Source organism: Nansenia antarctica (assembly GCF_963989245.1).
Source record: "Nansenia antarctica genome assembly, chromosome: 4".
NCBI lineage: Eukaryota > Metazoa > Chordata > Actinopteri > Argentiniformes > Microstomatidae > Nansenia > Nansenia antarctica.
The window spans coordinates 19,455,203-19,478,308 of NC_137689.1; the positions used below are offsets into that span (position 1 = coordinate 19,455,203).

General features: G+C 41.3%; 5 protein-coding genes across 5 annotated transcripts; all 5 read right to left on the bottom strand.

The window, feature by feature from the left end:
• Nucleotides 1-879: 879 nt before the first annotated feature.
• On the bottom strand, nt 880-3,231 carry LOC308155818 (protocadherin gamma-A12-like; the record flags this gene model as incomplete). The annotated part of the gene is made up of 1 exon (XM_080529190.1): nt 880-3,231. The coding sequence occupies one exon, from the start codon at nt 3,229-3,231 to the stop codon at nt 880-882; it is 2,352 nt and encodes a 783-aa protein (XP_080385316.1).
• Nucleotides 3,232-4,469: 1,238 nt separating this feature from the next.
• LOC308155819 (protocadherin beta-16-like) lies at nt 4,470-6,905 on the bottom strand (the record flags this gene model as incomplete). The annotated part of the gene is made up of 1 exon (XM_080529191.1): nt 4,470-6,905. One exon carries the CDS (start codon nt 6,903-6,905, stop codon nt 4,470-4,472), a length of 2,436 nt encoding a protein of 811 aa, XP_080385317.1.
• A 1,474-nt stretch (nt 6,906-8,379) lies between these two features.
• Nucleotides 8,380-10,806, bottom strand: LOC308155820 (protocadherin beta-16-like; the record flags this gene model as incomplete). Its single annotated transcript, XM_080529192.1, has 1 exon — nt 8,380-10,806. The coding sequence occupies one exon, from the start codon at nt 10,804-10,806 to the stop codon at nt 8,380-8,382; it is 2,427 nt and encodes an 808-aa protein (XP_080385318.1).
• A 2,052-nt stretch (nt 10,807-12,858) lies between these two features.
• Nucleotides 12,859-15,288, bottom strand: LOC308155821 (protocadherin gamma-A12-like; the record flags this gene model as incomplete). The annotated part of the gene is made up of 1 exon (XM_080529193.1): nt 12,859-15,288. The coding sequence occupies one exon, from the start codon at nt 15,286-15,288 to the stop codon at nt 12,859-12,861; it is 2,430 nt and encodes an 809-aa protein (XP_080385319.1).
• Nucleotides 15,289-16,446: 1,158 nt separating this feature from the next.
• LOC308155822 (protocadherin gamma-A11-like) lies at nt 16,447-22,576 on the bottom strand (the record flags this gene model as incomplete). The annotated part of the gene is made up of 2 exons (XM_080529194.1): nt 16,447-18,516; nt 22,322-22,576. The coding sequence occupies 2 exons, from the start codon at nt 22,574-22,576 to the stop codon at nt 16,447-16,449; spliced, it is 2,325 nt and encodes a 774-aa protein (XP_080385320.1).
• Between the last annotated feature and the right edge of the window lie 530 nt (nt 22,577-23,106).

Here is a 23,106-nt window from a genome sequence, read left to right on the forward strand (position 1 = left end):
TTCTTAAAATCAAAAACATTAAAATTCACGGATCTGGTCCACCTTCTAACAGCACAAATAATGTATAAAGCAAATAACAACCTACTCCCTAGGAATATTCAAAAAATGTTTTTTGATAGAGATGGGAGTTATAATTTGAGGGGGGAGTTACATTTAAAACATATTTATGTACGTACAACGTTAAACAGTTTTTGTATTTCTATATGTGGAGTGAAGCTGTGGAACGGATTGAGTGTGGAGCTAAAGCGGTGTCCAAGCATGACCCAGTTCAGAAAGCGGTATAAAAACATGGTTTTCACCAGGTACGAGGAGGAAGAAGGGCTTTGATAGTCACCAGTTGTTTTCACAGATTGTTTGTTTATTTACATTATCTGTTTTCTATTGTTGGTACATATGTAAATACGTAAATAAATTTGATTTAATTTAAAAAATATTATATTTATATTGAAGTCAACTGCTGATTATTAATTATTAATCTCTGATTATTGGAGAAGGGGTAGGATTAAATAAGATTATGCTTCTTCCTACTCCTTTTCGGACATGTTAAGTAAATAGTGTTTTTTGTTTTGTTTTGTTTTGTCTTGTTTTTGTTTTGTTTTTTCTTGTTATAACTATTTCTTTTTTCACATGTTCGAAATAAAGCTTTCATTCATTCATTCATCATAAAACAGCTCTAATTAAAAGATGGAGATCTTCACTACTCGACTGCCACAAGGACTAATGCACTGCAAACGGAAAGCCAACGGACATAAAAATAAATATAAAAAGACAGACATCACAAGGATGTTTAGAATGTGAAAGACATAAAACAAATGAACACGTTCAATCAATTGTAGGCTATGGTAGAGTAATAAGGCAAACATACAGCACATCAACATGCTATCTTACCTCGTTAAAGTCCACTGTGTCCACCAACGAATCTTGATCTTTTTGTTCCAAGCGCAGCGTAAGATCAGCCGGCAGCGTGTTGTCATTGTATGACGTAGCAAACTTGAAGTCACTGGTGCGTGAGCCCGTTGTCAGGTATGCGTCATAATTGTAAGAGCTACGGAGAGTTCCAGCTCCATCCACCTCTGCATAGTTGGGAGGGAAATACGCGCTGGGAATGGTGACTGCTCCATCAAACAACATTCGAGGCTTTCTCCTGCGGCAAAACCTCACGGCCACGATGAGAATAATGAAAGTGATGAAAAAGGTGGAAACGGACACCAGGGCGATGATCAGGTAGGAGGTTAGTTTGGAACTACTCCCGTCATAAGACATGTCTTTCAGTTCTGGAACTTCAGCCAAGTTGTCTGATATAAGTAAATATACTGAACAGGTTGTGGAGAGAGAGGGTTGTCCGTTATCTTTCACTGATATAACAAGGTTCTGCTTCATACTGTCAGATTCAGAAATGTCCCGCTGTGCCCTGATCTCTCCGCTGTGGAGACCGATAATGAAAAGTCCCGGATCAGTCGATTTCACAATCTGATATGAAAGCCACGCGTTCTGTCCAGAGTCAGCATCCACAGCTATGACCTTGGAAACAAGGGACCCCGCCATAGCAGCTTTGGGAACCATCTCAGTCATCAAGGAGTTACCTGCTGAAGCAGGATATAATATCTGTGGAGAGTTATCATTCTCATCTGTTATGAAGAAACTCACAGTCACGTTGCTGCTGAGCGGAGGAGAACCATTGTCTCTGGCTACAACGTGGACTTTGAATCTCCTAAACTGTTCATAATCAAATGCTCTCACAGCATGGATCACCCCCGTGTCTCCGTTAATGGATAAGAATGACGACACTGGAACACCGTTGACCTCACTGGGCAGTAGAGAATAGACCACTGTACCGTTCTGTCTCCAGTCTGGGTCTCTGGCAGTAACAGAACATATAGAGGAGCCAGGCTTGTTATTCTCAGTCACATAGGCGCTGTAGGATTGTTCTTCAAACACAGGTGGATTGTCATTGACGTCTGACACAGATAAATGAATAGTCTTGGATGAGGATAAAGGTGGAGACCCTTCGTCAGTCGCAGTGATTGTGATGTTATAATCTGATATCATCTCACGGTCTAGTTTACTTGTGGCAACAAGGGAATAATAATTTTTGATAGAGGGGTTTAATTTGAATGGAACATTTTGCTGAATGGAGCAGCGGACCTGTCTGTTCCTCTCTGAGTCTTTATCCTGTACATTAATGATGGCCACCTCAGTGCCAGGTAACACATTCTCAGGAACAGGATTGTTAAACGATTTGATAAATATAATAGGTGCGTTGTCATTCACATCTGTGATTTCAATAATAATTTTACAATTCGAAGCTGACCCTAAACCATCCTTTGCCTTTATGCTAATTTCATGATACGTTGCCTCTTCAAAGTCAATTGGGTCTGTGACTGTTATTTCTCCGGTGTTCTTATTGATACCAAACAGCTTCGCTGCTCTCTTACTTACACGACTGAACTCATAAGTCACCTCTCCATTTAGTCCTTCGTCTGCATCAGTAGCCGTTATTGTTGTTACTACTGTACCTAAGGGAGAGTTTTCGGGTAGACTGACCTTGTAGACATTCTGACTAAACACCGGAATATTATCGTTCGCATCTAAAACTGTGACGTGTATAACAACAGTACCAGACCTCTGTGGAGTCCCACCGTCAACCGCAGTCAGTATGAGGTTCATCTCCTGCTGTTGTTCTCGGTCAAGCTTTTTCTCTAGAACTAACTCACTGTATTTTCCTCCGTCTGGGTTTGTATGAACAATTAAACCAAAGTTATCATTTCTCTCAAGGGAATATTTTTGAACTGCGTTTTGTCCTATATCTGCATCATGAGCCTCGCTTAGGAGGAAGTGAGATCCCCTATCGGCTGATTCACTGATCTCTAGTTCAATGCGGTTATCAGAAAATACTGGAGAGTTGTCGTTAATATCTTGAATTTGCACAATAATGCGATGTAACTCCAGAGGATTTTCTAACACAAGCTCGTATTTTAGAGAACAAGAAAGCCTCGACATACACAGCTCCTCCCTGTCTATTGTTTCAGCCACAACGAAATCTCCAGTATTCAGATTAATGTCACAATAACGTTGACCACTGCCATCCATATCCAAACGAGCCTTACGAGCAGAAAATCCTCTCGCATCCAGCCCCAGATCCTTAGCCAAGTTTCCAATTACAGATCCGCGTTTCAACTCCTCCGGAATCGCATAGTTCATGTCTCCAAGGCTTGTGCGCACTAAGAACATAATCAAAACCAGAAAGCACATCGAGGCTGATACTGATAATCCAACGTGTTCCATAATCCAAAACGGTATTCAGACTCCAGAGGGGTATAAATATGCTATTCAACCTTCGCAATAAAACATTTACTCCGTAGGTTGATTGTGTCCAACAAAATAAACGCTATAATCTGTCCGAAGTCGACGATGGTTTGTCACACGCCACAGAAAAGATATCCTCCCTCCTATGGATAAACTGGGTGGAGATGTGCATATCGTCCAATACGCAGTGAACAGCGACACGTAGAGTATTCATTAGAAAACTACAATCCAAATCTTCTAATCACAATTCTAGATGTGTTGCAATTCTAATACAAAGGCTGAAATTAAAGTTATGCAGTAAAACATGCAACCGTGAATACCCAGAGGGTAAAACATACAGTATGTTCCCACAACAAGTTAAAGTAATTACCAAGACCTGTCAATAGTTTGGTAAAGCATTAACAGGACAAACGTGCTGTATACTGTAGTTATAGCTCAGTAGTCAATCCACCATTTCCCATTCCAATGCGCTTCTGAGGGCTGTCCACATGTGTGGTGCTGAAACGATGAGGCCTGCTTATCTGACGGGCTGGGCCGGTAGTGGCGACCACAAGACTTCGTATAAATTGACACGTCATCTCCAGAAGTCTAACTTGATAGAATATCCCTCAGATTCTAACATTGAAGCTTGTTACCATGCTGGTGAACTGCACTCAAATACAGAGAGGGAACTTATTCCCTGAATGCAAAATGCAAGAGGCTTATTCGACATGGAAAAGAATGACAGTGAATTGAAAAAAATGCAGTTTAAATAAACAAACTACATGTCTATTTATATTACATACTGCTGTTGTTTTCTGTCCTGTTATAATAACACTATGCAATTTATATTATTCAGGATAACAGACGCACAACGTAGGCTTACGCAATACATAAAGTTAGGATGACTGAGACTCATAAACGTTGAAATACCTTCATGCGTTGCATAGTGAAGAAATACGTGTCAATACGTCGTTTACCCCTACAAACAGAGCTTGCTACGACTAGCAGGCATGAAATAGCCAAGATATCGGCTCTAAAAAAAAAACACCCATCCTCTAAAATGCGATAGCAAGATAGAGTCAGAGACATGAGCTAAAATTAAAGTCAAGTAAGCTCATATTTCATAGTTAAATAAACAAATAATAATGGTTTGCATTTCATAGGTATTTGCTATTTCTATATTACGTTAAATAGGCATGATTTACCTCACAAGTGTCGCCTGCGCTGTTCAGTGTCATGATACTTTCTCCAAAGGGCTCAACTGGACTCTTCTTCATTGTGTGATCAGCACGCAGCGTGTTGTCATTGTATGACGTAGCAAACTTGAAGTCACTGGTGCGTGAGCCCGTTGTCAGGTATGCGTCATAATTGTAAGAGCTACGGAGAGTTCCAGCTCCATCCACCTCTGCATAGTTGGGAGGGAAATACGCGCTGGGAATGGTGACTGCTCCATCAAACAACATTCGAGGCTTTCTCCTACGACAAAACCTCACGGCCACGATGAGAATAATGAAAGTGATGAAAAAGGTGGAAACGGAGACTAGTGCGATGATCAGGTAGGAGGTTAGTTTGGAATTACTCCCCTCGTAAGACATGTCTTTCAGTTCTGGAACTTCCGCCAAGTTGTCTGATATAAGCAAATACACTGAACAGGTTGTAGAGAGAGAGGGCTGTCCGTTATCTTTCACTGATATAACAAGGTTCTGCTTCATACTGTCAGATTCAGAAATGTCCCGCTGTGCCCTGATCTCTCCGCTGTGGAGACCGATAGTGAAAAGTCCCGGATCAGTCGATTTCACGATCTGATAGGAAAGCCACGCGTTTTGTCCAGAGTCAGCATCCACAGCGATCACCTTGGAAACAAGTGCCCCCGCCATAGCAGCTTTGGGGACCATCTCAGTCATCAAGGAGTTCCCTGCTGTAGCAGGATATAATATCTGTGGAGAATTATCATTCTCATCTGTTATGAAGACGCTCACAGTCACGTTGCTGCTGAGCGGAGGAGAACCATTGTCTCTGGCTACAACGTGGACTTTGAAGCTCCTAAACTGTTCATAATCAAATGCTCTCACAGCATGGATCACCCCCGTGTCTCCGTTAATCGATAAGAATGACGAAACTGGAACACCGCTTACTTCACTGGGCAGTAGAGAATAGACCACTGTACCGTTCTGTCTCCAGTCTGGGTCTCTGGCAGTAACAGAACATATAGAGGAGCCAGGCTTGTTATTCTCAGTCACATAGGCTCTGTAGGATTGTTCTTCAAACACAGGTGGATTGTCATTGACGTCTGACACAGATAAATGAATAGTCTTTGAGGAGAATAAAGGTGGAGACCCTTCATCCGTAGCAGTGATTGTGATGTTATAATCTGATATCATCTCGCGGTCTAGTTTACTTGTGGTAACCAGAGAATAATAATTTTTGATTGAGGGGCTTAATTTGAAGGGAACATTTTGCTGAATAGAGCAGCGGACTTCTCTATTCCTCTCTGAGTCTTCATCCTGTACATTAATGATGCCCACCTCAGTGCCAGGTAACATATTCTCAGGAACAGGATTGTTAAGCGATTTGATTAATATCATAGGTGCATTGTCATTCACATCTGTGATTTCGATAACAACTTTACAATTTGAAGCTGACCCTAAACCATCTTTTCCCTGTACGCTCATTTCATAATATGTTTTCTCTTCAAAGTCAATTGGGCCTGTTACTCTTATTTCACCGGTTGTCTCATTCATAGAAAACAGTTTTGCTCCTCTGTTACTTACACGAGTCAGCTGATAAGTCACTAGACCATTCAGTCCTTCGTCTGCATCAGTGGCCGTCACCTTTGTTACTACTGTACCTAACGGAGCGTTTTCGGGAAGACTGACCTTGTAGATATTCTGGCTGAACACTGGAATATTATCATTCGCATCTAGAACTGTGACGTGTATAACAACAGTACCAGACCTCTGAGGAGTCCCACCGTCAACCGCAGTCAGTATGAGGTTCATCTCCTGTTGTTGTTCTCGATCAAGTTTTTTCTCTATAACTAATTCACTATATTTGCCACCATCTTGGTTCGTATGTACACCTAATACAAAATAGTCATTATTTTGCAGAGAATATTGTTGCACTGAGTTGAGGCCTATATCCGCATCGTGGGCCTCTTGAAGGAGGAAGCGCGTTCCTCTCTCGGCTGATTCTCTAATTTCTAGTTGAATGCGGTCATTCGGAAAAATTGGGGAGTTATCGTTTGTATCTTGAATTTGCACAGTTATACGATGTAATTCTAAGGGATTTTCCAACACAAGCTCGTATTTCAAGGTACAAGAAACCCTCGACCCACACAGCTCCTCCCTGTCTATTGTTTCAGCCACAACGAAATCTCCAGTATTCAGATTAATGTCACAATAACGTTGACGACTCCCATCCATATCCAAACGAGCCTTGCGAGCAGAAAATCCTCTCGCATCCAGCCCCAGATCCTTAGCCAAGTTTCCAATTACAGATCCGCGTTTCATCTCCTCCGGAATCGCATAGTTCATGTCTCCAAGGCTTGTCCGCACTAAGAACACAATAAAAACCAGACTGTACGTCGAGGCCGATACTGATAATCCAACGTGTTCCATAATCCAAAACTGTATAGGTCCTATACTAAAAGGGGTATGAATGTGTTTTTCAACCCTTAAAATCAAACATTTACTCCGTAATTGTGTCCAATAACACGCACAATATGGTCCATCTGAAAGAGCCGGCGGTGTGTGTCACCGAAAATATATTCTTCCGTCTTATGGTTAAACTGGGTGGAGACGTGTATGTCGTCCAATATGCAGTGAACAGCGACGCGTAGAGTAATCCTTGGAAAACGACATTCAAATGTTTAAAACAGAAATTCCAACACTAAGCTGTAGATCGAACATGCATCGCTTGAATTACAGTTGTTAACATAAAGCATAGCCTACCCAACATTACACATACTTTAGCCTAAAGCATGGAGAGGGAAACATATGTTTTTGTTCCCTTATACGTTGTACAGCTGGAAGGCCGACCATTAGCTCAGTACATTTCCTTTTTTTGAATCTTCTACGGAGCTGTCCATGTCTGTGGTGCTGAAACATTGCAGACGTCCTTTATCTAAATTACAACCGGGTAGCCTACTTATCTTACTGGTCGGCCTAGCTTATTCGAAATGGAAAATAATTACTGATCGATTGATCAACCTCAAATGACAAAGAACAACCTACATTTGCAGTATGTTTACTATACATTGCATGACATGTAATTTAATGTTAATAGATTTAGTAGTGGTATTGCTATGCAAAAGGCCTATACAAATCAAATGATTTAACTAACAATGTGTTAGATCAGCATTACTGACATAATTACATTATAATTTGCTTACATGACATTACACCATAATAGACCAATGTGTCCAATAAATATAAAACCCTATAGAGATGTCAGGTTTTTAAGATGACTAGAAAGTAATTATAGCATCAATATACCAACATGTGCTTTGTGATCTACCCATGTCAATCAATACGTGTTTAGTCATGTGACCACAGCTCACTATCACACACCAGCTGTAATAAATCACTGCAGTGTTTAATAAAACAACACAACCCAAAATGTGCAATGGACAAGGACATTTTTTTGTAATGTTCAAGCAGGTGAAAAACCACACTTCATAGAATATATAGAAATCTAATTCTTGAAAAAATAACATTTTAGGTCAGCAGCACTAATGACAGAATAAATTGATAATTTTAATTATATTTCATGCAACTTGTATGAGCCAATTTCTTCCATGAAATAATGAGCATGAGACACGAATGAAATCCTATAAGAATAGTCAGGACAAGCCGAAAACACTTAAGAAGACTAGAGATAGTCATTAAAGCATTAAAATACCAATATGTGTTGCATGTATCCATATGAATCAATACATGTTTTGCGATAGAAACAGACCTGCCTATCACACAATAGCATTCCAGTGTTTGAATTAAACATATATTCCATCCTTCGTAGCTCAGATAACTTAGAATTCAGAGGGGAGACATTCAAATCCTACAGTTCAAGCAGGTGTGTTCATTGTCTATGACGTTAAAATGTATGATTTACCTCGTATGTGCCTGCGCTGTTCAGTGTCTCGATGATTTCTCCAATGGGCTCAACTGGACTCTTCTTCATTGTGTTATCAGCACGCAGCGTGTTGTCATTGTATGACGTAGCAAACTTGAAGTCACTGGTGCGTGAGCCCGTTGTCAGGTATGCGTCATAATTGTAAGAGCTACGGAGAGTTCCAGCTCCATCCACCTCTGCATAGTTGGGAGGGAAATACGCGCTGGGAATGGTGACTGCTCCATCAAACAACATTCGAGGCTTTCTCCTGCGGCAAAACCTCACGGCCACGATGAGAATAATGAAAGTGATGAAAAAGGTGGAAACGGAAACTAGTGCGACGATCAGGTAGGAGGTTAGTTTGGAACTACTCCCCTCATAAGACATGTCTTTCAGTTCTGGAACTTCAGCCAAGTTGTCTGATATAAGTAAATATACTGAACAGGTTGTAGAGAGAGAGGGCTGTCCGTTATCTTTCACTGATATAACAAGGTTCTGCTTCATACTGTCAGATTCAGAAATGTCCCGCTGTGCCCTGATCTCTCCGCTGTGGAGACCTATATTGAAAAGTCCCGGATCAGTGGATTTCACGATCTGATATGAAAGCCACGCGTTTTGTCCAGAGTCAGAATCCACAGCGATCACCTTGGAAACAATTGACCCCGCCATAGCAGCTTTGGGGACCATCTCAGTCATCAAGGAGTTCCCTGCTGTAGCAGGATATAATATCTGTGGAGAGTTATCATTCTCATCTGTTATGAAGACACTCACAGTCACGTTACTGCTGAGTGGAGGAGAACCATTGTCTCTGGCTACAACGTGGACTTTGAATCTCCTAAACTGTTCATAATCAAATGCTCTCACAGCATGGATCACCCCCGTGTCTCCGTTAATGGATAAGAATGACGACACTGGAACACCGTTGACGTCACTGGGCAGTAGAGAATAGACCACTGTACCGTTCTGTCTCCAGTCTGGGTCTCTGGCCGTAACAGAACATATAGAGGAGCCAGGCTTGTTATTCTCAGTCACATAGGCGCTGTAGGATTGTTCTTCAAACACAGGTGGATTGTCATTGACGTCTGAGACAGATAAATGAATAGTCTTGGATGAGGATAAAGGTGGAGACCCTTCGTCAGTCGCAGTGATTGTGATGTTATAATCTGAAATCATCTCACGGTCTAGTTTACTTGTAGTAACCAGAGAATAATAATTTTTGATTGAGGGGTTTAATTTGAAGGGAACATTTTGCTGAATAGAGCAGCGAACTTGTTTATTTCTCTCTGAGTCTTCATCCTGTACATTAATTATGCCCACCTCAGCGCCAGGTAACACATTCTCAGGAACAGGATTGTTAAACGATTTGATAAATATAATAGGTGCGTTGTCATTCACATCTGTGATTTCGATTATAACTTTACAATTTGAAGCTGACCCTAAACCATCCTTTGCCTCTAGGCTCATTTCATGATATGTTTCCTCTTCAAAATCAATAGGGCCTCTTACTGTTATTTCTCCGGTGGTCTGATTGATAGAAAATAGTTTCCCTGCTCTGTTACTTACACGACTAAATTCATAAATCACCTCTCCATTTAGTCCTTCGTCTGCATCAGTAGCCGTTACTGTTGTTACTACTGTACCTAACGGAGCGTTTTCGGGTAGACTGACCTTGTAGACATTCTGGCTAAACACCGGAATATTATCGTTCGCATCTAAAACTGTGACGTGTATAACAACAGTCCCAGATCTCTGTGGAGTCCCACCATCAACCGCAGTCAATAAGAGGTTCATCTCCTGCTGTTGTTCACGATCTAACTCCTTTTCTAATATTAATTCACTGTATTTCCCTCCGTCTGAGTTCGTATTAACACTTAAACCGAAGTAGTCATTTTTTTCAAGAGAATATTTTTGAACTGCGTTTTGTCCAATATCCGCATCATGGGCCTCGCGCAGTAGGAAATGAGTTCCTCTATTTGCTGACTCCCAGATTTCCAGTTGGATGCGGTTATTAGAAAATACTGGAGAGTTGTCGTTTACGTCTTGGATCTGTACAATAATACGATGTAATTCTAGAGGATTCTCTAACACAAGCTCGTATTTTAAAGAACAAGATACCCGCGACCTACACAGCTCCTCCCTGTCTATTGTTTCAGACACAACGAAATCTCCAGTATTCAGATTAATGTCACAATAACGTTGACGACTGCCATCCATATCCAAACGAGCCTTACGAGTAGAAAATCCTCTCGCATCCAGCCCCAGATCCTTAGCCAAGTTTCCAATCACAGATCCGCGTTTCATCTCCTCCGGAATAGCATAGTTCATGTCTCCAAGGCTTGTCCGCACTAAGAACACAATAAAAAGCAGACAGCTCCTCGAGGCTGATACTGATAATCCAACGTGTCCCATTATCCCAAACTGTATAAATCTTACTAAAAGGGATCTGAAATTATGTTTTTCAACCCTTAAAATCAAACATTTACTCCGTAATTGTGTCCAATAACACGCACAATATGGTCCATCTGAAAGAGCTGGCGGTTTGTGTCCCCGAAAATATATTCCTCCCTTTTACGGTTAAACTGGGTGGAGACATGTCTATCGTCCAATATTCAGTGAACAGCGACGCGTAGAGTAATCCTTGGAAAACTACATTCAAATGTTTAAAACAGAGATTCCAACACAAAGGCTGTAGATACAACATACGTCGCTTGAAGTACAGTTTTTCACATGAAGTATACCCAACATTGCACATACTTTAGCCTAAAGCATGGAGGGGGGAAAATATGTTTTTGTTCCCTTATACGTTGTACAGCTGGAAGGCCGACCATTAGCTCAGTACATTTCCTTTCTTTGAATCTTCTACGGAGCTGTCCACGTGTGTGGTGCTGAAACATTGCAGACGTCCTTTTTCTAAATTACAACCGGGTAGCCTACTTATCTTACTGGCAGTGGTAGGCCTATACGGAACTCATTCGTAATGGAAAATAATGACTGATCAATTGACCAACCACAAATGACAAAGAACAACCTATATTTACAGTATGTGTATTACATAAACCTACACTGCATGTAAATAGATTTAGTAGTGGTTTTGCTAGGCAAAAGGCGTATACAAATCGAATTATTCAACTAATAATATGTTAGATCAGCATTACTGACGTAATTAAATGATAATTTGATTACATCGAATTACACTATAATAAACCCATGTCTACAATAAATGTAAAGCCATGTAGAAATGTCAAGAATACTTTAAGATGACTAGAGAGTAATTATAGCATCAATATACCAACATGTGCATTGTGATCTGGCCATGTAAATCAATACATGTTTAGCCATGTGACCACAGCTCACTATCACACACTAGATGTAATAAAGCATTGCAGTGTTTAATAAAACAACACAACCCAAAATGTGCAATGGACAAGGTCAGAGAGAAAAGGTGGAATTAAAATTGTATTGTGCAAGCAGGTGAAAAAACAAACTCCAAGTTCATAGAAATCTAATTCTTGAACAAATAACATTTTAGATCAGCACTAATGACAGAATAAATTGATTATTTTAATTGTATTTCATCCAACTTGTATAAGCCAATTTCTTCCATGAAATTAAAGAGCATAGTGAAAATATATCATTGAGAATAGCCAGAAACAATAAAGAAGACGAGAATCATTAAAGCATTAAAATACCAATATGTGCTGTATGTATCCATGTGAATCAATACATGTTTGGCCACACACCAGCAGCAAAAATAGCATTGCAGTGTTTGAGTTAAAAACATATTGCACTAAAATGAGGGACCACATCTTCCCTGGCCTCATCTCCCTTCACTGGCTCCCAGTAAAGCAGAGAGTGAAGTTCAAGATCTGCACCTTTGTCTACAAAGCTCTCAACAGTCTCGCCCCACCCTACATCAAGGACCTCCTGGACCTGTCTTCCACCTCAAGGCCCAGGCTCAGGTCCGACGCCCAACTCAGCCTGAGGGTCCCCCGCACCAACCTCAAGAGGAAGGGTGACCGTGCCTTTGCGGTGATAGCACCGACCCTGTAGAACGCGCTCCCTTCCGCCATCAAGTCTGCCCGCACTCTGGACTCCTTTAGAGCCAAGTTAAAAACCCACCTCTTCGTCAATGATGTTCCCTTAGTCTACTCCCTATTTGTTGTAAATTGTATCCCTTGAGATGGTCGTTTAAGTAGTCTGTGTCTGTTTGCTTTCTGTGTTCCTTGTCCTTATCCTTGTCTTTATCTGTTCCTTTACCCGGGCTGCGCCCCGGGCCGATATAAAAGTTGGATGGGGGGCGCATTATAAATAAAATTAACATTAACATTAACATTAACATATTCCATCCTTCATACAAGCTCAGATACCTTAGAATTCAGAGAGAATAATACAATCCTACAGTTCAAGCAGGTAAAAAGCAGATAAAAAATGTAAGCAATCATGTATTCATAGGCTATGACGTTAAAATGTGGGATTTACCTCGTATGTGTCGCCTGCGCTGTTCAGTGTCATGATACTTTCTCCAATGGGCTCAACTGGACTCTTCTTCATTGTGTTATCAGCACGCAGCGTGTTGTCATTGTATGATGTCACAAACTTGAAGTCACTGGTGCGTGAGCCCGTTGTCAGGTATGCGTCATAATTGTAAGAGCTACGGAGAGTTCCAGCTCCATCCACCTCTGCATAGTTGGGAGGGAAATACGCGCTGGGTATGGTGACTGCTCCATCAAGCAACATTCGAGGCTTTCTCCTACGGCACAACCTCACGGCCACGATGAGAATAATGAAAGTGATGAAAAAGGTGGAAACGGAAACTAATGCGATGATCAGGTAGGAGGTTAGTTTGGAACTACTCCCTTCATAAGACATGTCTTTCAGTTCTGGAACTTCAGCCAAGTTGTCTGATATGAGTAAATATACTGAACAGGTTGTAGAGAGAGAGGGCTGTCCGTTATCTTTCACTGATATAACAAGGTTCTGCTTCATACTGTCAGATTCAGAAATGTCCCGCTGTGCCTTGATCTCTCCGGTGTGGAGACCAATAGTGAAAAGTCCGGCATCAGTCGATTTCACGATCTGATATGAAAGCCACGCGTTCTGTCCAGAGTCAGCATCCACAGCTATCACCTTAGAAACAAGCGACCCCGCCATAGCAGCTTTGGGAACCATCTCAGTCATCAAGGAGTTACCTGCTGAAGCAGGATATAATATCTGTGGAGAGTTATCATTCTCATCTGTTATGAAGACACTCACAGTCACGTTACTGCTGAGCGGAGGAGAACCATTGTCTCTGGCTACAACGTGGACTTTGAAGCTCCTAAACTGTTCATAATCAAATGGTCTCACAGCATGGATCACCCCCGTGTCTCCGTTAATGGATAAGAATGACGACACTGGAACACCGTTGACCTCACTGGGCAGTAGAGAATAGACCACTGTACCGTTCTGTCTCCAGTCTGGGTCTCTGGCAGTAACAGAACATATAGAGGAGCCAGCCTTGTTATTCTCAGTCACATAGGCGCTGTAGGATTGTTCTTCAAACACAGGTGGATTGTCATTGACGTCAGAGACAGACAAATGAATAGTCTTTGAGGAGGATAAAGGTGGAGACCCTTCATCCGTAGCAGTGATTGTGATGTTATAATCTGATATCATCTCACGGTCTAGTTCACTTGTGGTGACAATAGAATAATAATTTTTGATGGAGGGGTTTAATTTGAAAGGAACATTTTGCTGAATCGAGCAGCGGACATGTCTATTTCTCTCTGAATCTTCATCCTGCACATTAATGATGGCCACCTCAGTGCCAGGTAACACATTCTCAGGAACAGGACTGTTTAGCGATTTGATAAATATAATAGGTGGGTTGTCATTCACATCTGTGATTTCGATAATAATTTTAGAATTTGAAGCTGACCCTAGACCATCCTTCGCCTTTATGCTTATTTCATGATACATTTCCTCTTCAAAGTCGATTGGGCCCATGACTCTTATTTCCCCGGTGGTCTTATTGATAGAAAACAGTTTCGCTGCTCTCTTACTTACACGACTAAACTCATAAGTCACCTCGCCATTCAGTCCTTCGTCTGCATCAGTAGCCGTTACTGTTGTTAGTACTGTACCTAACGGAGAGTTTTCGGGTAGACTGACCTTGTAGACATTCTGGCTAAATACCGGAATATTATCATTCGCATCTAAAACAGTGACGTGTATAACAACAGTACCAGACCTCTGAGGAGTCCCACCGTCAACCGCAGTCAGTATGAGGTTCATCTCCTGCTGTATTTCTCGGTCAAGCTTTTTTTCAAGAACTAACTCACTGTATTTTCCTCCGTCTGGGTTTGTATTAACACTTAATCCAAAGTAGTCATTTTTCTCAAGGGAATATTTTTGAACTGCGTTTTGCCCTGTATCTGCATCATGAGCCTCGCTTAGGAGGAAGTGAGTTCCCCTATCGGCTGATTCCCAGATCTCTAGTTCAATGCGGTTATCAGAAAATACTGGAGAGTTGTCGTTAATATCTTGAATTTGCACAATAATACGATGTAATTCCAGAGGATTCTCTAACACAAGCTCGTATTTTAAAGAACAAGAAAGCCTCGACCTACACAGCTCCTCCCTGTCTATTGTTTCAGCCACAAAGAAATCTCCCGTATTCAGATTAATGTCACAATAACGTTGACGACTGCCATCCATATCCAAACGAGCCTTACGAGCAGAAAATCCTCTCGCATCAAGTCCCAGATCCTTAGCCAAGTTTCCAATTACAGATCCGCGTTTCATCTCCTCCTGAATCGCATAGTTCATGTCTCCAAGGCTTGTCCGCACTAAGAACGTGATCAAAACCAGACAGCACGTCGAGGCTGATACTGATAATCCAACGTGTTCCATAATCCAAAACGGTATTCCGACTCCAGAGTTGTATAAATATGCTATTCAACCTTCGCAATAAAACATTTACTCCGTAGGTTGATTGTGTCCAACAAAATAAACGCTATAATCTGTCCGAAGTCGACGATGGTTTGTCACACGCCACAGAAAAGATATCCTCCCTCCTATGGGTAAACTGGGTGGAGATATGCATATCGTCCAATACGCAGTGAACAGCGACACGTAGAGTATTCGTTAGAAAACTACAATTCAAAGTATTTAATCACAATTCTAGAGTGTGTTGCAATTCTAAAACAAAGGCTGAAATTAAAGTTACGCAAAAAAAAACATGCGATCGTGAATACCCACAAGGTAAAACATACAGTATGTTCCCACAACATATTAAAATAATTACCACGACTTGTCAATAGTTTGTTAAAGCATTAACAGGACAAACTTGCTGTATAGTAATAGCTCAGTATTCAAAACAGCATTGTCCTGCTTTCAATGCGTTTCTGAGTGCTGTCCACATCTCTGGTGCTGAAACGACGAGGCCTGCTTATCTGACGGGTTTGGCCCGTTGTGGCGTCCACAGCACGTTGTATCAATTGACACCTCATCTCCTGAATATCCCTTAATTGTACCATAGTACCTTGCTGGTGAACTACACTCAAATACAGAGAGGGAACTTATAGCCTGAATGCAAAATGCAAGAGACGTATTCGACATGGAAAAGAATGACAGTGTATTGAAAAAACTGCAGTTTAAATAAACAAACTACATGTATATTTATATTACATACTGCAGTTGTTTTCTGTCTTGTAATAATAACACTATGCAATTTATATTATTCAGGATAACAGACGCACAACGTAGGCTTACGCAATACATAACGTTAGGATGACAGACTCATTAACGTTGAAATACCTTCATGCGTTGCATAGTGAAGAAATACGCGTCAATACGTCGTTTACCCCTACAAACAGAGCTTGCTACGACTAGCAGGCATAAAGTAGCCAAGATATCGGCTCTAAAAAAAAGGACACCCATCCTCTAAAATGCGATAGCAAGACAGAGTCAGAGACATGAGCTGAAATTAAAGTCAAGTAAGCTTATATTTCATAGTTAAATAAACAAATAATAATGGTTTGCATTTCATAGGTATTTGCTATTTCTATATTACGTTAAATAGTCATGATTTACCTCACAAGTGTCGCCTGCGCTGTTCAGTGTCATGATACTTTCTCCAATGGGCTCAACTGGACTCTTCTTCATTGTGTTATCAGCACGCAGCGTGTTGTCATTGTATGACGTCACAAACTTGAAGTCACTGGTGCGTGAGCCCGTTGTCAGGTATGCGTCATAATTGTAAGAGCTACGGAGAGTTCCAGCTCCATCCACCTCTGCATAGTTGGGAGGGAAATACGCGCTGGGAATGGTGACTGCTCCATCAAACAACATTCGAGGCTTTCTCCTGCGGCAAAACCTCACGGCCACGATGAGAATAATGAAAGTGATGAAAAAGGTGGAAACGGAAACTAGTGCGATGATCAGGTAGGAGGTTAGTTTGGAACTACTCCCATCATAAGACATGTCTTTCAGTTCTGGAACTTCAGCCAAGTTGTCTGATATAAGTAAATATACTGAACAGGTTGTGGAGAGAGAGGGCTGTCCGTTATCTTTCACTGATATAACAAGGTTCTGCTTCATACTGTCAGATTCAGAAATGTCCCGCTGTGCCCTGATCTCTCCGCTGTGGAGACCAATAGTGAAAAGTCCCGGATCAGTCGATTTCACAATCTCATATGAAAGCCATGCGTTCTGTCCAGAGTCAGAATCCACAGCGATCACCTTGGAAACAAGTGACCCCGCCATAGCAGCTTTGGGGACCATCTCAGTCATCAAGGAGTTCCCTGCTGTAGGATATACTATCTGTGGAGAGTTATCATTCTCATCTGTTATGAAGACACTCACAGTCACGTTACTGCTGAGCGGAGGAGAACCATTGTCTCTGGCTACAACGTGGACTTTGAAGCTCCTAAACTGTTCATAATCAAATGCTCTCACAGCATGGATCACCCCTGTGTCTCCGTTAATGGATAAGAATGACGACACTGGAACACCGTTGACCTGACTGGGCAGTAGAGAATAGACCACTGTACCGTTCTGTCTCCAGTCTGGGTCTCTGGCAGTAACAGAACATATAGAGGAGCCAGGCTTGTTATTCTCAGTCACATAGGCGCTGTAGGATTGTTCTTGAAATACAGGTGGATTGTCGTTGACGTCTGACACAGATAAATGAATAGTCTTGGATGAGGAAAGGGGTGGAGATCCTTCGTCAGTGGCAGTGATCGTGATGTTATAATCAGATATCATTTCGCGGTCAAGGCCATCTGTAGTTACAAGAGAATAATAATTTTTGATAGAGGGATTTAATTTGAAAGGAACATTGTTTTGAATGGAGCAGCGGACCTGTCTATTCCTCTCTGAGTCCTTATCCTGTACATTGATGATGCCCACCTCAGTGCCAGGTAACACATTCTCAGGGATGTGATTGGTTAGTGATTTAAGAGATATTATTGGGGCATTGTCATTGACATCTGTAATTTCAACAACCACGTTGGAAAAAGAAGACAGCCCGGAGCTGTCTTTGGCTTGGATACTAAATTGATAAATGGACTCCTTTTCGAAATCCATTTCTCCAGCTATACTTATTTCGCCTGTTTTGAGATTAAGGGAAAATAATGTATTCACTTCATCTGAGGTGGGGCCAAATCCGTACGTCACCTCTCCGTTTGCCCCTTCGTCTGCATCGGTGGCAGACACAGTAACCACAACAAAACCTAATGGCGAATTCTCCGGTAGATTTACTTTATAGACATTCTGGCTGAACACGGGTTTATTATCATTAGCATCCAGAACTGTGACGTGTATAACAACAGTACCAGATCTCTGTGGAGTCCCACCGTCAACCGCAGTAAGTAGTAATGTCACCTCCTGCTGTTGTTCTCGATCTAATTCTTTCTCCAACACCAACTCGCCGTACTTTCCGCCTCCAGGAATAGTATGAACAGCCAAAATAAAATGTTCGTTCCTGTGTAATGTGTAGCTTTGAACCGCATTCAGCCCTATGTCAGCATCGTGAGCTTGTATAACCGCAAAACGTGCGCCTTTGACAGCTGACTCTCCGATCTCAAATTTGACGGCGTTTTCCCCAAATTGTGGTGCATTATCATTAATATCTTGAACCTGCAAAATGATATAATGTAATTCCAAGGGGTTCTCTAGAACCATTTCATATTTTACAGTACATGAAATCCTCATACCGCAAAGCTGCTCCCTGTCTATTGTTTCAGACACGACCAAATCACCAGTGGTCAGATTAATGTCACAATACCGTTTGCTACTACCGTCAACATCTAAACGAGCTTTCCGAGACAACAGTCTTTTAGAATCCAATCCCAGATCCTTGGCTATATTTCCGATTACAGACCCGCGTTTCATCTCCTCGGGAACAGAATATGTTACATCTTGATAGCTGGTGCGCAGCAGAAAATGAAACAAAGCCAGACAGAACATCAACTCAGAGAGCGAGAATCCTTTGTATCCCATTTTCATTTCAAAACGGTATCCGGATGTTATGCAAGCAATGGTCTGAAATAGTACAATCCAACATGTATGACAACATGTACAATACGAGTCCAAAATGCACAACCTCAGATGTTGAGCCACTTCTCTATACAGTACTATAATGAGGTCTCCTCCCCTTGTATATTGCCAGAGAGGGTGGAGAGATCGACATTTAAAACATTGCTGGTGAATAGCGACACTATGAGTACTTTCATAAAACTGCAGACAATCATGTTTGACTTAAAACGTCACCAAGTGTACAGATGGGAGGCAAGATGCAGTCAAAAGACAGAGTTTAGGCATATGTATTTTCCTTTACAGATATATATTTTAGACGAGCAATTCAAAATGTCATGCCCATACATGTACAAATATTGCCTGATTGTTACCCGTGGCTCAGTTGTATGCAATGGTTGTTGTTACGATGCAGAAAACAATTCCTAAACAATATGAACATATTACCATTTGAGTCTTGACATAGCGTAAAGTCAATATTACGTTTCCATTTTCCATATTTTCACTATAGAGACGTAGACATTTAAATGTGTTGTTTTAACTGTATTGCAGGTCCTGTCACAGCGTTGACTGGGTATACTTTGTAACTTCCTCACATTGTCAGTAAGTTTATAATTTGACATTTTGCTAATTTCTTGGTTCCTACCTAATATATACAGTAGTCCTAGAGGCGGAAATAATCTGCCGCTCCAATGTTCCGCATGTAATTAATTATCAGAATCACCTTACAACGAAAGTATAAGAAAAAATAATGTCATAAACGTTTTCAACTAGTATATACTTATAAGAAGGCTAAGAACAAGCAACCAAGATCCAGACCCTCTTAAGTAATAAGCAGCCTACTAGGTATGTTATGATTTGTGTTCATTTCTATGCAATGATATTTGAATGGGTTAATAGCTAGCTAGTCACATGCGTGGACGCTCTGGCGGTCTCAGAGCGAATTGACGAACGCAGCCTTTGTGTAAATGGAAGCCTGGGCGCTGGTTGTAGGTGCTGAAAGAGGTCTGTAATGTTACGCTTCTCAGTCACAATACAATCACGGCATGGTAAGAGACACGAAGCCAATAAATAATAATAATAATAATAATAATAATAATAATAATAATAATAATAATAATAAAAATAATAACAAGAAGAAGAAGAAGAATACGAGTAAAAATACCGAAGACTCACGATTAACTAATAACTATTAAGTGGTTAAAACTACAATGATACACATGTGTTCAAATCAAGTAAAGCAAATTGTTAACATGTTGCAGAGAAGGAAGAACTAAAAGGTCTATATCCTATACCCTATGCATTCAGGGTGAAGGAAACATTTAATTTACATATTATAATGTCAAAGACTGTACAATCTCACCTCAGAATCTCCTGCGCTATTGAACGTGATTGCATCTTCCCCAAAAGGCGAATTTCCTTTCTTCTCCAGAGTGTTATTAGCACATAATGTGCTGTCATTGTATGGCGTAACAAACTTGAAGTCACTGGTGCGTGAGCCCGTTGTCAGGTATGCGTCATAATTGTAAGAGCTACGGAGAGTTCCAGCTCCATCCACCTCTGCATAGTTGGGAGGGAAATACGCGCTGGGAATGGTGACTGCTCCATCAAACAACATTCGAGGCTTTCTCCTACGGCAAAACCTCACGGCCACGATGAGAATAATGAAAGTCATGAAAAAGGTGGAAACGGAAACTAGTGCGACGATCAGGTAGGAGGTTAGTTTGGAACCACCTTGGTCATGAGACATGTCTTTCAGTTCTGGAACTTCAGACAAGTTGTCTGATATAAGTAAATATACTGAACAGGTTGTAGAGAGAGAGGGTTGTCCGTTATCTTTCACTGATATAACAAGGTTCTGCTTCATATTGTCAGATTCTGAAATGTCCCGCTGTGCCCTGATCTCTCCGCTGTGGAGACCGATAGTGAAAAGTCCAGCATCAGTCGATTTCACAATCTGATATAAAAGCCACGCGTTCTGTCCAGAGTCAGCATCCACAGCTATCACCTTGGAAACAAGTGACCCCGCCATAGCGGCTTTGGGGACCATCTCAGTCATCAAGGAGTTCCCTGCTGTAGCAGGATATAATATCTGTGGAGAGTTATCATTCTCATCTGTTATGAAGACACTCACAGTCACGTTGCTGCTGAGCGGAGGAGAACCATTGTCTCTGGCTACAACGTAGATTTTGAAGCTCCTAAACTGCTCATAATCAAATGCTCTGACAGCATGGATCACCCCGGTGTCTCCGTTAATGGATAAGAATGACGACACTGTAACACCGTTGACTTCACTGGGCAGTAGAGAATAGACCACTGTCCCGTTCTGTCTCCAGTCTGGGTCTCTGGCAGTAACAGAACATATAGAGGAGCCAGCCTTGTTATTCTCAGTCACATAGGCGCTGTAGGATTGTTCTTCAAACACAGGTGGATTGTCATTGACGTCTGAGACTGATAAATGAATAGTCTTGGATGAGGATAAAGGTGGAGACCCTTCGTCAGTCGCAGTGATTGTGATGTTATATTCTGATATCATCTCACGGTCTAGTTTACTTGTGGCAACAAGAGAATAATAATTTTTGATTGAGGGGTTTAATTTGAATGGAACATTTTGCTGAATGGAGCAGCGAACCTGTCTGTTCCTCTCTGAGTCTTTATCCTGTACATTAATGATGCCCACCTCAGTGCCAGGTAACACATTCTCAGGAACAGGACTGTTTAGCGATTTGATAAATATAATAGGTGCATTATCATTCGCATCTGTGATTTCAACATTAACTTTACATTTTGAAGCTGACCCTAATCCATCCTTTGCCTCTACGCTCATTTCATAGTATGTTTCGTCTTCAAAGTCAATAGGGCCAACTACACTAATTACTCCGGTTGTTTTATTAATTGAAAATAGCTTCCCTGCTTTGTTACTTACACGACTAAATTCATAAGTCACCTCTCCATTCAGTCCTTCGTCTTCATCAATAGCCGTTACTGTTGTTACTACTGTACCTAACGGAGAGTTTTCGGGTAGACTGACCTTGTAGATATTCTGGCTAAACACCGGAATATTATCGTTCGCATCCAACACAGTGACGTGTATAACAACGGTACCAGATCTCTGTGGAGTCCCACCGTCAACCGCTGTAAGTAACAGCGTCATCTCCTGCTGTTGTTCTCGATCAAGCTTTTTCTCTAATATTAATTCGCTGTACTTACTTCCATCTGCGTTTGTTTTAACATCTAAACGAAAGTAGTCATTTTTTTCAAGGGAATATTTTTGAACAGCATTTTGTCCAATATCTGCATCATGCGCTTCGCGCAAAAGGAAGTGAGTTCCCCTATCGGCTGATTCACGGATCTCTAGTTCAATGCGGTTATTAGAAAATACTGGAGAGTTGTCGTTTACATCTTGGATTTGCACAATAATACGATGTAATTCTAGAGGATTCTCTAACACAAGCTCGTATTTTAAAGTACAAGAAAGCCTCGACCCGCACAGCTCCTCCCTGTCTATTGTTTCAGCCACAACGAAATCTCCAGTATTCAGATTAACGTCACAATAACGTTGACGACTGCCATCCATATCCAAACGAGCCTTACGAGCAGAAAATCCTCTCGCATCCAGTCCCAGATCTTTAGCCAAGTTTCCGATCACAGATCCGCGTTTCATCTCCTCCGGAATCGCATAGTTCATGTCTCCAAGGCTTGTCCGCACTAAGAACATAATCATAACCAGAAAGCACGTCGAGGCTGATACTGATAATCCAACGTGTTCCATAATCCAAAACTGTATTCAGACTCCAGAGGGCTATGAATATGCTATTCAACCTTCGCAATAAAACATTTACTCCCTAGCTTGATTGTGTCCAACAAAACAAACGCTATAATGTGTCTGAAGTCGACGATGGTTTATCACACGCCACAGAAAAGATATCCTCCCTCCTATGGGTAAACTGGATGGAGATGTGCATAACGTCCAATACGTAGTGAACAGCGACACGTAGAGTATTCATTAGAAAACTACAATCCAAACGTTTTTAATCACAATTCTAGACTGTGTTGCAATTCTAATAGGCCTACAAAAGTCTGAAATTAAAGTTATGCAGTAAAACATGCGATCGTGAATACCCTGAAGGTAAAACATACAATATGTTCTCCACAACAAGTTAAACTAATTACCAAGACCTGTCAATATAATGA